General features: G+C 37.9%; 1 protein-coding gene and 1 long non-coding RNA gene across 17 annotated transcripts in view; one reads left to right on the forward strand and one right to left on the reverse strand.

Annotated features, from left to right (window-relative positions):
• Nucleotides 1-17,577, forward strand: part of LOC149136750 (uncharacterized) — a 137,513-nt gene that overhangs the window by 6,749 nt on the left and 113,187 nt on the right. The window contains exon 3 of one of the 15 annotated variants that reach the window (XR_016241253.1): nucleotides 1,570-5,408. The exons of the other annotated variants lie outside the window; for them this stretch is intronic. This is a non-coding gene — a long non-coding RNA (uncharacterized LOC149136750). Of the gene's footprint in view, nucleotides 1-1,569; nucleotides 5,409-17,577 lie in introns of those variants that run through there. 15 annotated transcript variants of the gene reach the window in all.
• LOC106882324 (uncharacterized) overlaps nucleotides 8,430-17,577 on the reverse strand; it is a 49,190-nt gene continuing 40,042 nt past the window's right edge. For both annotated transcript variants that reach the window (XM_089349753.1, XM_089349752.1), the window contains exons 16-19: nucleotides 15,576-15,719; nucleotides 13,541-13,712; nucleotides 11,262-11,383; nucleotides 8,430-9,105 (exon numbers count right to left, since the gene is read on the reverse strand). In XM_089349753.1, the coding sequence (XP_089205879.1) occupies nucleotides 8,822-9,105; nucleotides 11,262-11,383; nucleotides 13,541-13,712; nucleotides 15,576-15,719 (722 nt within the window). In that variant the 3' untranslated portion in view covers nucleotides 8,430-8,821. The remainder of the gene's footprint in view (nucleotides 9,106-11,261; nucleotides 11,384-13,540; nucleotides 13,713-15,575; nucleotides 15,720-17,577) is intronic.

Genomic DNA, 17,577 nt, shown 5'->3' on the forward strand with positions numbered 1-17,577 from the left:
CTCTCTCTCTCTCTCTCTCTTTCTCGCATTGACGTTTTGTGACGCTCCTCATTCTCTTCCCTCTCTCACATATGAGTGTCACAAGTGTTTTGTTGTGTTTTCTCCATGTTGGTGAGGAAAACGTCAGCAATTATAATTGAAAAACAAAATCAGTTGACCTATCCCACCAAATTGGGGGACCAAACAGGAAAATAAACTCATCACTCGACAGCAGTTAACCTGTTGTTCAGGATGGTACAAATTTGAAGGGTGCAAATACACCGTTATGTTTTTTTCTTTTCTGTGGTAAGTAGCTTGCTTACCAATCACATGGTTCCGGGTTCAGCCGGGCACTGCGTGGCATCTTGGGCAAGTGTCTTCTACTATAGCCTCGGGCCGACCAAAGCCTTGTGAGTGGATTTGGTAGATGGAAACTGAAAGAAGCCCGTCGTATATATGTATATATATATATATATGTGTGTGTGTGTGTGTGTGTCTGTGTTTGTCCACCCAACATCGCTTGACAACCGATGTTGATGTGTTTACGTCCCCGTAGCTTAGCGGCTCGGCAAAAGAGACTGATAGAATAAGTACTAGGCTTCTAAAGAATAAGTCCTGGGGTCGATTTGCTCGACTAAAGGCGGTGCTCCAGCATGGCCACAGTCAAAAGACTGAAACAAGTAAAAGAGTAATATCCACGGAGCGAGGTCAAGCGAGGCTTGCCTGACTGATGACCATAACGAAGATGATGATGACGATGATGATGATGATGATGATGACGATGACGATGATGATTATTTCTTTATTAACCACAATGGTTTACATTAAGAAAAATATTATGAACAGCACAGGACAGAGCAAAGAATGTGTGTGTGAGCGTGTGTTGTTGTGAGGGTTTTGCGTGTAAACAAAACTAACAACAAGGTGAAGTGTATTTGCCACTTAAATGTGGCTGACCCCTAAGGGTGGATGTTACTGTTGCTTTTAGCCCCAGGAGAACATCTCCTCCAGCTGGCTATCGACACACATCTGTGTCCTGTCTGTATTTGCAAAGGGAAGTCATCCTTCCCATCTTGATCTGCGATACGTACGGACTCGAGTTTCTGGGTATTTTCCCGTCCTCAGCGTACGACAATCGCCGACCTTCGATGCGAAAGATATACCTTTGCAAATATATATAACTTTTTCCAGTGAAATTATTCCCTGATCTTGTTTTCACTTTTTCAAGATTGGCGATTGTCGTACGCTGAGGACGGGAAAATACCCAGAAACTCGAGTCTGGCAAATTCGTTAGCACGCTGGGCGAAATACTTAGCGGCATTTCACCTGTCTTTATGTTCTGAGTTCAAATTCCGCCAAGGTTGACCTTGTCTTTCATCCTTTCAGAGTGGATAAATTAAGTACCAGTCAGCTACTGGAGTCGATGTGATCGACTTTCTCCATCCTCCAAAATTTCAAGCTTCGTGTCTCTGATAGAAAGGGTTATTATTATTATTATTATTATTATTATTATTATTATTATCATCATTATTATTATTATTATTATTATTATTATTATTATTATTATTATTATTTATTGTCTTTGCACAGCTTCTATCGCTGGAGATGTACTACGGTGCCAGCTGTTTACTACTAGTGAACTAAGGTAACACCCCTTATTTTTCGAGCACCATCCGGAGTATTCAAGTGGTTCCAAGCTGTTTTCTGCAAGTGCTCCACCCTTATTGCAACCCCAATTTGTTCCATTTACTTCTCAAGATTTTTATTCACTGCTCCCAGGGCTTTTCATCAACCACAAATGCTTAGTCGCCCAAGTTTACCTGTCATATCTATCGACTTTTCTGTCTTCCTTATCACATGCCTTGCTGTCAGCTGGGCATGTTATATCTATGATCCAGCATAGTTTGCTTTCTTTCTCAATTAACACTATGTCTGGCTTCCTATTCTCTATCTCATGGTCGTACTGAATCATAAAACCCCATAGAATCTTTGCATTATCATTTTCGATGATGCCTTCGGGTTTATGTTCATGCCACTTAATTGTTCTGTCAAGTCCATACTTGTTGCAAAGTGTCCAATGGACAATCCTTGATATATTGTCATGACGTCTCTTATATTCTTTCTGAGCTGGTGGCGTACATTGACTGTTAATATGCCATATGGCTTCACCATTTTGTTCACGAATTCTGCATTTATCACTTTCTGATGTGTTGTCTATCCTGTATTTGATGTAATTCGTTCTTAATGCTTGCTCTTGGGCATCACAGATTAGAGCCTTCGTTTCTGGTTTTAAATCACTTTTAATCATCCATAGCCATCTTTTATCTCTGTGTCTTATTTTCAACATTCCTATGAAGACCTATTTTCAGTTTCATTCATTCTCAAGTGCTTGTACAGAGCTTTATCTTTGCAATCTTCCGTCCTACACAAGCCTGACCTTCTTACTTCCAATAATAGTGGTTCTGAGGCATTTTTTACATACCATGCAATGTTGTTTTCTTCTGCTCTAACGCTGTGTTCACATCCAATCAGTCATGTTCTCCCTCTTTTTCTTGGTATATACAGTCTGCCTGTGTCACTCTTTGGGTGAGGTATCCCATATCTAGTCAGCAACTTTCATGTCTTTCTGTCTAAGCTGTTTAGTTCGTCTACTGTCCATGCGATTACCCCTGCTCCATATCAAAGGTGTGAAACCGCCCAAGTGTTGATAGTTTCAATCTTATTCCGCCCTGCGCAAGTGCTCCACCTTAGATTTTTCTGTCATTTCTTTCTCCTTGAATTCCCCAAGTACTTATAGCCCGTCTCTTCTATATGTTTTATAACTTCCCCCGACAGTATCGCTAGCCGGTCCGTACATTTAATTTTGCCTCTCTTCAAGACTAACACACCACACTTTTTCAGTCCAAACTTCATTCTGGTATCAGCACTGAGAGTATACACCGTATCGGCGAGAGAACTGACTTGGGATTCATTTTTGCCATAAAGTTTGAGGTCATCCATGATTAACAAGTGGTTGACTTTTTGTTGGCGGCTTTTGAATACATACCCAGACTTTGCTTTCCTCAGAATTACTGTTAGTGGTATCATGCACAGTACAAAGATCAGTGGGGACAGGCAGTCCCCTTGGAAGATACCACTCCTGTTTCTATTTGAGATTACATAGATGGTATTTTACGTAGGATATGGGCAGTTCTCATGAGCACTATCTTTTGAATTTCTGCCACTTTAGCGTTTCCTGGTATCTGAGCTAGGTAGGAATCAGTCCCTTTTGCTATCATTCCCTGGGCACCTATGACAACAAGTATTGTTTTAGTCTTGAGGTTCCACATTTTACCAATTTCTGTTTCGAGATCTTTGAACTTGCTCAGTTTTTGGTAGGTCTCGACAGATACATTTATATCGATTGTGAAGTCATATTAATGAGGAGGCATGATTTTTGTCTAAAGTCTTTCAATACAATGTCTGGCCTATTCGCATCTATCTTTCTGTCAGTTTGAACGGTGAAGTTCCAGAGGAGTGAGATGTGATCATTTTCAAGTACTGGAAGTGGTTTGTGTTCCCACCAGTTTTTTTTATGATGGGGCAGGTTCAAGTTTTTGCAAATTACCCAGTGAATATACTGTACTGCTCTATCACGTCTGTTGAGATACTCTGCAGGCGCAAGAAGACTGCACATGGAGACAACATGATCAATGGTTTCATTTTGTTGTTTGCATACACATGTTGGGCAGCTGCCGTTCTTTAATATGTTGGCCTGGTAGTTTCTTGTAGGTAGGCATTGATCTTGGGCTGCTATGATAAACCCGTCTGTTTCTGATTTGAAGCCAGAAGCCATTAACCGTTGATGGGTAAGGGCTTTGTCAACATCGGCATTACTAGCTCTCTGTTGGTATTTGCCATTGAGAGGCTTTTTTTATTTACCATTTATCAGTAAGAATATCTAAGGCAGCAATTTTAGCACGGGTTTTCATACACTTAGCTTTTTTTGTGCTTGTTTCCAGTACGTCTAATTCTGGAATATGTCGTATTTGCAATTCACTTAGATATTCCTTTGCCTGTTTTGTTATTGAGTATAATGCTGTCTTGTTTTCATGCTTTAAAACAAGTTTTAATATCCAGTCATCAGAGTTTTTCAGGTAGGTGTCTAGGCCAATTGTGACAATCTTCATTGTTAGTTCCAGTTGTAAAAGTTCGCGGCCACCCTCTTTTCTTGACAGGTAAAGTCGTTCTATATCTGCCTTAGGGTGGTGGATTTCATGCATTGTCAATAATTTTCGTATTTTTCAATCAAGATTACATATTTCAGTAATTGACCAGTTAATGATATTGAGACTGTAAGTCACGACCGGGATGGCAAAATTATTGATCGCTTCGATCTAGTTTCTTGCATTTAGCTCTGTCTTGAATATTGCCCTTACCCTGCGATAACATTCTCTTCTGATCCTTTCTCTCATCACTGCATGTTTGATTCCGTTCCCTTCAATTACCCCTAGGTATTTGTAGCTCTCCGCTGGTTCTAACTCTTTTATGACATTCTGCTGGTCAAGTTAACGTTAAATGTTTCTGTCATTTTCCCTTTGATAAAGGTAGCTTTTACACATTTATCGAGGCCAAATTGCATCCTGATGTCATCACTGAATTGTTTAACAATTGCTAGTGAGCCCTGTAGTTGTTGATCATTTTTTGCAAAGAGCTTTAAATCATCCATGTAAAAGAGATGATTTATATTTTTTTTTAAACATTTTATAACCATATTGTACATAATCGAGCAATTTCGAAAGAGGTATTAAGGTGGCGAGCTGGCAGAAACGTTAGCACGCCTGCGAAATGCTTAGTGGTATTTAGCCAGTCGCTACGTTCTGAGTTCAGATTCCGCCGAGGTCGACTTTGCCTTTTGTCCTCACGGGGTCGGTAAATTAGGTACCAGTCATGCACCAGTGCCGAACCGATGTGATCGACTTTCCTCATCCTTCCAAATTTCAAGCCTTGTACCTATATTAGAAAGAATTATTATTAGTAGTAGTAGTAGTAGCAATAGTAGTAGTAGCAATAGTAGTAGTAGTAGTAGCAGTGTGGTGAGCTGGCAGAAAGGATTATTATAAAGGCGGCGAGCTGGCAGAATCGTTAGCACACCGGGTGAAATGCTTAGCGGTACTTCGTCTGCCGTTACGTTCTGAGTTCAAATTCCGCCGAGGTCGACTTTGCCTTTCATCCTTTCGGGGTCGATGAATTAAGTACCAGTTACGCACTGGAGTCAATATAATCGACTTAATCCGTTTGTCTGTCCTTGTTTGTCCCCTCTCTGTGTAGCCCCTTGTGGGCAATAAAGAAATAGGTATTTCGTCTACCGCTACATTCTGTGTTCAAATTCCGCCGTGGTCGACTTCGCCCTTCATTCTTTCGGGATCAATAAAATAAGTATGTAAAGATGAAATATTCCGTTGATTTGAATCAGTATTTTGTTGTGATATAATTTTATCGAACCGGTAAGAATGAACAAACTCCTCGGAATTCGAACTCCTAGCTATTCAGCAGAAAATTTAATGTATGAGCTGTAGAAGATTATCATAACCTGACCCATTGGTACTCAAGCACGGTCCAAAAGGCCTTTAGGGGTTCATATAAGATTTTGTGGTTAAAATGTATCTACGATAGATTGGTTATACTTCTATACAATACACAAAATATTTTTACGATTTCTTCTTATACAATTCCTAACTATCTCTTTTACTCTTTTACTCTTTTACTTGTTTCAGTCATTTGACTGCGGCCATGCTGGAGCACCGCTTTTAGTCGAGCAAATCGACCCCAGAACTTATTCTTTGTAAGCCTAGTACTTATTCTATCGATCTCTTTTGCCGAACCGCTAAGTTACGGGGACGTAAACACACCACCATCGGTTGTCAAGCAATGGTGGGGGACAAACACAGACACGCAAACACACATACATACATACACACACACACACACACACACATATATATATATATATATATATATATATATATATATATATATATATATATATATATATATATATATATATATACATATATACGACGGGCTTCTTTCAGTTTCCGTCTACCAAATCCACTCACAAGGCTTTGGTCGGCCCGAGGCTATAGTAGAAGACACTTGCCCAAGGTGCCACGCAGTGGGACTGAACCCGGAACCATGTGGTTGGTAAGCAAGCTACTTACCATACAGCCACTCCTGCGCCTATATATTATAAAAATATATTATGATTTGTTTAAACATCAAATGGCTATGAGGTTACATTCGTGTAAAATCGGAATCTAAGCGGTCCATAGATAAAAAAGAAATGGCTGAGAAACACAAACGTCACCTGACATCAACCTGCGTGCAAATAATAAATTAAGACCATGTCAAACAGCTAGTAGGTAACTCAGTGTAAGGGACGACCGTGCGAACTCAAAAAGGAGAAATGGTGACGAATGGAAAAACAGAGGACTCCTTTTATTTAAACGTGTCACACGGTCGAACACACAATTATTATATATCAATAATGATATACATGATATGTTATGCTACGATAACATAGATGACCAGTAATGAAAGACCACAACCGTATTAGATGAATAACAGAGATATTTATTGTAGCGTTAAAGATGTATGTCTGTGTGAGAGTGTGAATGCGACATATAATAACATAATCAAAGATAGGCCGTCATACAAAGAAAAGTATGTATGTGAGTGATACATGTGTGTGAGTTATTACAGCAGATGGAAAGATAGTCAATAACACATGAGCAATTATACCAGTTCTTTAGTACACTATAGGAAAAGTTCTGTATCTGAAGTGAAGGGGCTGAGTGTGGCAGAGCTGATCACTAGTTGTGATGTCGTGGCATCGATGCCGGGCCGTGATTCTTGTTATACAGATGTTCGTCGTTTGGCAGAGCTTATCACTAGTTGTGTTTTGGCTTCGATGCCAGGGCCTTGAGGACAGACGTTTATCGCAGGCTGAGATCTCTTGTCTGTTATTATCGTGGTGAAGCTAAGTCACCTAACAGAATCGAAGAGAGAGATGTGTGCCGCGGTGGTTTAGTTTGGTGTACATAGTAAGTCGTGTTGACGCTGGTGTAGAGTCTGCTTGGTAGTAATCGTGTTGGTCATGACGATGGTGCTGGTTAGTAGTCGTAGACTCTTGTTGCTGATGTGGCGACGGCGGTGGTCATCGTTGGCTGGACGAAGCTGTTGAAGTGGTCGCTGGCTATTTGTTGCTGCTGCTGTCGTGTGGTACACGGAACAGATCTCAAAGAGAAACTGGATCGAGAAAAATTTGGCCGCCGAGTTAAAGCTATTTATAACAAACTATTGGCTCCCGATGGCTTCAGTTTAATACTCTATCACGTGACCTTATTAGGGGCCGTGATTGGTCAGTTTGCGTTCTGGCGGGAAAGGTTCGAAGAATTTGCCGATTCGAATAATGATCAGTCACGTGATGACAAGGTTAATGTTTTCCGCTACGTTCGCGTTCGTTTATATTTAAATGAGAAGAATGGCGATAGCAGTTTTGTATCTAATGGCGATAGGTAGTTTTGTTTGTAATGGCGATCGAGGTGTTAGTTTCACTACATTAGTATCAAATAGCAAGTACTTAGCCTAAAATCAAGAAGTGATTTTAGGTTAATTTCGTAGATAAACACTTATCATTTGAAGATTAATATTCTTCATTGAAATTCTCTATATTTTTTTAAAGACGATAAACATTAAGAAAACTGTGTTGTTGATGTCATTTCTTAAGGTGCTCACAAAGTATGTTAACAGGCACGTTGGAGTGGTTTAATGTTATCTATTTTAAGTATCTATATATGTACCTTATTTAAGCGTCAGCAAAAGTGTCAATCTTTTTCAGATTCACAAATTGATGAAATATATTTGTAAAATTTGCATGCAATCACAACTTAAAATATATTTTAAGCGTAAATAATTGGTAGAGCATGGGAAAACCATAAGCATGGGGAAAATTTTGAAATGACGTTCTATGTTTTGTTCAGAAAGAGCATAACTCACAGCTTTCAGAAGACTTTAAACTTTTCAGATAGTTTGAGTGAGATATGACATTTTCCTCGGATAAGTAGACGCGACTCAGAAAATAGACTTCTTTGAGAAGACTGTTTGTAATTAAGACACATCTGAGAACTAAAAACCTTTCAAAGTTTAGCCTTTTCTCACTTATAAAATGGGTAGGACTCCTGCTGTTCAAGCTATAGTCATTTGCAACAACAAAGTAAAACGTCCAATATTGACTTTAACCTTATTTTTCTCATCTGATGTACTTCGTAAGCGCCATCACATACATCAATCTACATAACCTTAAAACACACACACACACACACACACACACACACACACACACACACACACACAATCATACGCTCCAGAAATGATAAATAAATAGATTAATAAAGAAATGAAAACTGGTCTGACAAGAAACAATTGTCACTTTATTAGACAATGCTGAAATGTTCCTTGAGAAAATATATTTATAGAGTAATATAACATATTTTGATAGGCACGAGGTAAATTATGTAAAAGTGAAATATTCAATTGATTTGGATCTGTATTTTATTGTGTTATAATTTTATCGAACCGGGAGGAATGAACAACCTCCTTCGAATTCGAACTCCGAGCTATTCAGCAAAGAATTTAATATTATATGAGCTGTGGATTATCATACATTATAATAATGTTCATAATGTTGAAATAATATTCATTAACAATAATAACCCAAATATACTGATAAAGATATATCGGTAAGGTTTAATATTATATTTCACGTTTTGGTTGTAATATTTATAGAATTTAAAGACGAAATTTAATATTTTCCTGTAACTGAAAATACCGAATTTCTCGAATGCCCTCCACATGCTGCAAGGGAGTTTCCCGAACAAGGAAGGTAACAGAAACTTTCAGCTTGAAGAATGGTTTTGTACTTATTTCTGCAATAACATTCCAATCCTTTTTGTAAACCAGCAAAATCATATCCTTCTATCCTGCAAAATGCCAAACACACGTCAACAGTCATGTTTCTAATGCGGATACTAGAACCTTCCATGTTTCCGAATGGGTTGTCATCCAACCAGCAACCGAGATAAGAACCTTCATGAAGAAAACAAATGAAGATAAATTAAGACATAGAGAATTACAATGAGTAAATAAACAAAACATTTATATAAATTAGGATTCAGTTGCTGCCGCGGCCGCCACTGCCCTGCTGCTGCTACAACTACTGCTACTAACACTAACAACAACAACAACAACAACAGCACTGGTATTCTTTTTACTATAGGGTTAAGGCCTGAAACTTGGAGGTCGGATTCTAGTCGATTACACTGACCCCCAAACTCAACCGGTACTTATTTCATCGATAGGATGAAATTCAAAGTCGACCTCGGAGGGAGTTTAAATTCAGAATGTAAAGGCGGACAAAATGCTGCTAAGAATCTTGTCCGGTGTGCTAAAGATTCTGAAAGCTAGGTTCCTTAATAATCCTTTCTACGTTAGGCACAAATCTCGATATTTTAGAGAGGGAGCTAATCGAATACACTGACCACCCACCACGGCCTTCAACTGCTACTTATTTTATCGACCAGGCAAAGGATGAAAGAAGAAGAAGAGTAGTAGTAGTAGTAGTAGTAGTAGTAGTAGTAGTAGTAGTAGTAGTAGTAGTAGTAATGATAATAATAATACTTTCTATTATAGGCACAAGACCTGAAATTTGGGTGAGGAGATGAGTTGATCATATCGACCCTCAGTACTTGACTGGTACTTAATCTATCGCCCCCGAAAGATGAAAGGCAAAGTCGACCTCGGCGAAATCTGAACTCAGAACGTAAAGACGGACGAAATGCCGCGAAGCGTTTTGTCCGGTGTGTTAACAAATCTGCCAGCTCGCCGCCTTTGTGATAATAATAATAATAATAATAATAATAATAATAATAATAATAATAATAATAATAATAATAATAATAATAATAATAGTTTCAGATTTCAAGGCCGGTAATTTAGATTCAAGAGTCCAACTGGCATTTATTTTATTGAACCCGAGATGATGAAAGGTGACATCAACACCGGCAGCATTTGAACACAAAACGTAAAATTGGAAGAAATGGCGCTAAACCTTTTTTTTCCCCCCCAGTGTAGTGACGATTCTGCCTCTTTTCTGCTATAAGCACAGGGCTTGAAATTTTGTGGGAGGAGTTTAGTCAAATACATCGACTCGAGGTTGTAACTGGTAATCTATATTATCGACCCCGAATAAATGAAAGGCAAGGTTGACTGCAGTGTTATTTGAACTCAGAACTAGAAGATATGTCACTAAGCATTTTGTCCAATGCGCTCATGTTTCTTCCAGCTTGCAATTTAACTAATTCACTTATATTTGTAAGCTTGGCGAGCTGAGAACGATGTGTTTAGCTTCCAGTACTCGATTTCCTGTCTACGAAGCATGCGTATGGACCATAAAAACGTGGTCAGTGAAGCCGACCACCTTGCTCTCTGTGTACGTGTAAGTACTTTAAGAAATTTCAGAATAAGCAAAACAAGATTTTGAACGCAAGTCACATAAAACTATTGAACATTTATTTGTTCTAATATATTGCTTTCAAATTTTGGCACAAGGCCAGCTGTTCCTGAGAGAAGGCACTTATTTTATCGACTCGTAAGGAAGAAATGCTAAGTCAACCTCGGTGGAATTTAAACTCAGAATATAAAGACTGACGAAATGCCGCTAAGCATTTTGCCCGGCGTGCTAACGACTCTACCAGCTCGCCGCCTTCCGTTACTTCTAATATATTAAGAGTGGAAATATGACGAGCGTCCATTTTCTTTTCCTCTCATTTCTCTGTTTTTAGTAAATTCACCAAGCTGATCAAATACGGGGTTAAATCAAGGACTTACATAGGTACAAAGAAAAAAGCAAAAACTTTATCGAAAATTCTGCACAAGAAAATTTCAGGCAGAATGCCCGCCATTCCCTCAAGAGGAAATTTAACATATAATATTGGTTTCAAATTTTGGCACAAGGCCAGCAACTTTAAGGTAGTGGATAAGTCAATTACATTGACCCCCAACGCTCAACTGGTACTTATTTTATCCACACCCAAGGATGAAAGACAAAGTCGACCACGGTGGACTACAACGTACAGACGGACGAAATTCTGCTAATAGTTACAATAACAAAAACAAATTTGCCTAAACCTCAAAATATCGTACTGCAAGCAGTAACAACAAAGGGGCAAAGAAGTCATATTTACCTTCATAAACTCCAAAACTTCCAATTTCTCCGGTGCTGTAAACACTGTTTACTAGATTTCCGCCACAAATTTGCGATGTATTTCCAGAACACTTTGCCCAGCAATAACCAGACTTTCCGTATCTAAATATGTTTAAGAATTCAGAATCTCATACGAGTAGATATGTCTGCATCAATCTATGCATGGAGTATTTAAATATATATATATATATATATATATATATATATATATATATATATATATATATACACGAATGTAATGCAAATAAATAAAGAAAAGGTGTCTCAGTAACCTAAGACCTACTAGTATACTTCAATGAAAGTATTTCAAATTGAAACTTATATGATTACGTATGACACGGTTTCACCATCGCTGGTTTATCAGTTATTGTTGAAAACAATGTGCAATTAATTTGATATAATGTTAATTTCTCTAACTATTATCACTTCAGTGATCATCAGAAACTCGTATGCAACGACTTGGTGAACCTCGTAATGTAATCACACACACACACGTGTTTGTAGGTATTATGTATGTATAATCCAAAATTTAAAGGATATTATTGTTTCACTTTTGACGCGTAATACCGAAACAGTCTAAGAGATTGCTCCGGGCTCGCATTAGGCTTGAAGTTGAAAATGTCTTTGGCCCATGACACTTCTTGGACACTAAGTTGTGTATGTGTAAAATTTGAAAGAAATCGGTTGGGTAGTTTTTTTAGTTTTAGTGATACACACACACACACACACACACACACACACACACACACACACACACACACACACACACACACATTCTCAGTTTTATATATATATAGATACTGAAGCATACGTAAGTTTAAATTCTTTAATGAATTAAAAGCAACGCTAGCGTTGTAAATATTACTGACAGTGTGTTTGTTTGTTTGCCTGTTCACTGCGGTATACGCATGCATCAATGTGGCATACAGCAAATAGCTTTTTATAGCTTTTACACTATTTATATAGTTATAGACGGGCGATTCGATACGTTTCCCGATTCTATCCAGATACGTGATATCAATATGCCGCAAAAATGGCGAAATATCTATATCCACCACTCCTGAATTCGATTGGAGGCAAGTTGTCTTATCTATCTATGACTTAGAAGTACTTGAATACTGAGTGTAATGAGGAACCCGTCCCCAAGGTACTAAACTGCAGCGAGCCGGCGAATAATCAAAAACACACACATTCAGTATGTGCGGTTGATAATGTTTACAACAGTAGCGCTGCTTTTAATTTGCCATCAAATTTAATCTTATGTGAGCATCACCATGGAATACCAGCACATAGTTTTCACATTATTTTTACATTATTTATACATAGTCATAAACTGGCGATTCAATTCGTCCCGGATTCGATTCAGATACATGATGCTGGTAAGCCAAAAAAATGGAGAAATACCGGTGTTCAACAATAATTCGGTTTAATGTAAAATTTGTTTTTGTTATAATTAGATATAAAACCAAACGTTAATATATGTAACATATACATATATATATATATATATATATATATATATATATATATATATATATATATATATATATATATACATACATACATACATACATACATACATACATACATGTGATGCTACGTAAAAAGCATCCAGACCACACTGTAAATTGGTTGGCATTTGGAATGACATCCCGCTGTAAAAACCATGCTAAAACTCATCACGCATGTGCTTCTGCCACGTAAACAGCACTCAGTCCACTCTACTGGGTGGTTGGTGTTAAGAAGGCCATCCAGACTCCAGACGTAAAAACCCTGTCAAAACAGACACAGAAGTCTGGTGCAGGCTCCTGACAAATCGTCCAACTCATGCCAGCATGGTAGGAGGTCATTAGACAATAATAAACGATGATGATGATAATGACGAAGACGACGACAATGACGATGATGATGATGATGATGATGATGATGATATATATATATGTATATATATATGTATATGTATATACTCTTTTACTCTTTTACACGTAAAAGCACCCACTACACTCTCGGAGTAGTTGGCGTTAGGAAGGGCATCCAGCAGTAGAAACTCTGCCAGGTCAGATTGGAACTTGGTGCAGCCATCTGGTTCGCCAGTCCTCAGTCAAATCGTCCAACCCATGCTAGCAGGGAAAGCGAACGTTAATCGATGATGATGATATATATATATATACACTTTATTTTTCATTGTCGAATGGTGTACTCTATGCATTTTGTATTGAGACTATTTACAATAATAAAACTGGAATTATTATTACAAACCTGTCGTAATTATTTGAGCAAAAACATTCTGTGCCATATTGCAGTCCTGCATAACGAAACTTAGAGCAATGTTTAATACACAACTCAACTGTCATTCTGGCAGCAACATAACGTTGGGTTCGATTCATCGCTCTATAGGGGTCTCGATCTCTATAGCAACCAATGTAAGTTCCTAAACAGGAGCAAATGAAAATATTTCGTTATAAAAGATCCAGTTAACATTGTCTAAAACACATTAATTATTGATTTAATAATAGAACACAAACAAGTTCAAAAATTTTAGTTGGGTGGTAAGGGTTAGGGGAATATGAAGAGGGCGAGCTAACTACAGAAGATTTGATCGAATTGGAAGCATTGCAACACGTGGAAGAAGAACAAGAAGAAGAACGAACAGAAGAAGTACAAAAGAAGTTCACCGTCAAGGGATTAGCGTGTGTTTTCTCGAAGATTAATTCTGCTATGCTAGAACTTGAGGCGATGGATCCAAATTTTGAGCGATTTTCCAAGATGGAAAGGCAGACGACTGAACTTTTCCGATGTGATCAAGAAATTTATGACGAAATAAAGAAGATAACAAAGCAAACAACACTGACGGGATTTTTCATGCATTTTGATGTCAAGAATGAGTTGCTTTCTTCCATTTTTATCCAAAGTAAAACAAAGTTATAATGTTTGAGTTTCCTTTAAACCTTTTCTATATAATCCCGAGAAAAGTTTATTAGGTATCTCATGTACTGGGCTTGGAATCACAAACATACTTACGATGTCTGAGCTACAATAATACAGTATCCATATCCTAACTTTTAAGGTTTTCCTTGTGATAATCTTACTGTTACTTATTCATTTTTCAACAATTTATGTTAGTGATTCTTGGCCCTGTACTGCATATACTTTATACAGTACGGTATTCTGTTTTTATATGTACGTACAGTACACTATACCTATAAAAAAAAATACGTACCCTATGAATATTCGTTTAACGACGAATTTGATTAACGTCGGGGCTGTTGGAACGTAACTCGGTCGTTAAATGAGGACAGCCTGTATAGTATCTTAGTTGACCTACATAGCCAGTGAAGCAGAAAACAACGACGAATTTGCTTAACGACGGGGCTGTTGGAACGTAACTCGGTCGTTAAATGAGGACAGCCTGTATAGTATCTTAGTTGACCTACATAGCCAGTGAAGCAGAAAACAACGACGAATTTGCTTAACGACGGGGCTGTTGGAACGTAACTCGGTCGTTAAATGAGGACAGCCTGTATAGTATCTTAGTTGACCTACATAGCCAGTGAAGCAGAAAACAAGATACCTGATATTTTAATAGTTGTCACGTGACAACTAGCTGGGGCTGCCTGCTGGAGCCTAGCAGCAGATATAAAAAGGGGAACTTGACATGACGATCAGCCGGACGCTGATACTCGTTGATGCTGCATCGAAGAGGCCAGGGAATAGAAGAAAGAAGACATGCACCCAACACCAGAGCTGAAGACACCTCCGAAAGGAGGGGTCCCGCCACGTCAAAACGGTAGAGGAGTAGGGGCCGAAACCGGACGTGGTTCCTCCTGATGATGTCTTGAGCTAACTGGATCCTAATCCACCAAGGGAAGGTATGTCAGAAGAAAGTAATTCAACAACGCGGGTTGATGAACCGTAAGACGTGTAACCAGAACCTCGTGGAAAATAACCATAGCGAGGGACATTCCACAGTTGAATTAGAACAGTCACAAACAGTGAAAGAAGACATGCACCCAACACCAGAGCTGAAGACACCTCCGAAAGGAGGGGCCCCGCCACGTCAAAACGGTAGAGGAGTAGGGGCCGAAACCGGACGTGGTTCCTCCTGATGATGTCTTGAGCTAACTGGATCTTATAAAGGAGCTGTTGTGGTAGCAAACTACGAAACATGGTTGAAATTTCCATGGTATAGAAGTAAAACTTCATTTTGCGTGAATGCACGAAGAAAATAATTCATTTATATTCAGGTCAAGCACTAAATAATTTTACAAACTGTTTACATGAAAAAATGCCATACCTTTCTTGAGGACAGATGATCCATTAACGTCATTTTGAATTGGTAAGGTTGTGTATGTTGGTTGAGCCTCCTTTGGTGGGACCGAAGTTGTTTGAAGCTTCTCCTTTCCACTAACTGTTTTCAATGAAGTTTTGTTTCTGTATTCTGTAAAATAATATGCTCAGATGCCAATCATCTTATACGATTAAAGGAACAATAAATATGTACATAAAAGATCATAGTATATGTATGGTGAAATCTGCGTTCTACACTACAGGTTTAAAATGGGATGACCACATATAAACATCACCGACAAAAATTTAGTAAATCAATATTATCGTCTAATATTGCTGTATTTTGGGAGGGCCAAACTACCAATATAAGTACTCAACTGTGTATGTTTCACTTTAGTTTTATAATCAATCAATTAGATCATTAATCCGTTGATCAATTGATGAATCAATCAGTCAAAGTTCTTTCGCGATAAGATGTGGTACTACTACTACTAATAATAATAACCCTTTCTACAAAAGGTACAATATCTGGAATTTGGGGGTGAGGTCTAATCGATTACATCGACCCCTGTGTTTCACTGGTACTTAATTTATCGACTCCGAAAGGATGAAACGCAAAGTCGACCTCGGCAGGATTTGAACTCAGAACGTAAAGACGGGCAAAATGCCGCGAAGTATTTTGCCTGGCGTGCTAACAATTCTGCCAGCTCACCGCCCTCTTCATGATGATACTAATAATAATAATAATAATAATAATAATAATAATAATAATAATAATAATAATAATAATAATAATAATAATAATAATAATAATAATAATAATAATTTCATATTTTTCCACAAGGGCAGCCATTTCGGGGGAAGGGATGAGTCGATTACATCGCGCCCGAAAGAATGTAAGAGCGTAAAGACCGACGAAATGCCGCTAAGCATTTTGTCTGGCGTGCTAACGGTTCTACCAGTTCGACACCTTAAACAATAACAACAGCAACAACAACAACAATAATAATAATATTTTAAAAGGATTGACGTAACTCTTCACAAAGGTAAGCAGACAAGACCAAGAGCGCATTGTGATTGCAATAGATATTTTATTGGTTGAACGATATTTCGACAGCCAGCCTGTCTCTGTCGAGTTCAAAATAGAAGGTGATAAAAATTCAAAATTATAGAATTCAAATTTAAAATATGAACGCGAGAAACCAGCATCCACAAGTTGATGGAATGAAATCATCAGTCTTTAAGTTTCGATTTTATAACTGGCGAAAAGGAAAAGACAGAAAAAAATAACGAGAAAAAAAAGAAAAGAAAACAGAAACGGAAAAAGAAGAATATTTAATCAAATAGTTTTTTGTAAATCCAAGGTGTGATGTTAATAACCGGCAAACATTTCTCCTCATGCATTTTGAGTATTGAAAGTGAAGCAGATTCAGAATATTTTCTGAGACTATGCGCTTTCAAGTCTTTTTCAAAATTTCAGCCCTTTGAAGCAAAATGTTCAGCAAGTTCCTACGAACTACTGTTGATGTGACTGACGTCATATCTGTGCCCATTAAATCTTTTGTTTAATTGTTCTGTTGACCAGATTTTTATTTTGAACTCTACAAAGACAGGCTTGCTGTCGAAATATCGTTCAATCAATAAAATTATCTGTTGCCATCGCATCGCGCTCCTCATCTTGTCTAATAATAATAATAATAATAATAATAATAATAATAATAATAATAATAATAATAATAATAATAATAATGATTTCAAATTTTTCCACAAGGGCAGCCATTTTTGGAGAGGGGATAATTCGATTACATTGACCCTAGTGTTTCACTACTACATAATTTATCGGCCCCGAAAGGATGAAAGGCAAAGTCGACCCTAGCGGAATTTGTACTCAGAACGTAGCAACGGGCTAAATACCGCTAAGCACTTTGCCCTGCGTGCTAATAATTCTGCCTGCTCACCACCTTAACAATAATAATAATCCTTTTTACTATTATCATAAGAAGGAATTT

This window comes from Octopus bimaculoides, chromosome 3 (assembly GCF_046866305.1).
Source record: "Octopus bimaculoides isolate indiv1 chromosome 3, ASM4686630v1, whole genome shotgun sequence".
Classification (NCBI taxonomy): Eukaryota; Metazoa; Mollusca; class Cephalopoda; order Octopoda; family Octopodidae; genus Octopus; species Octopus bimaculoides.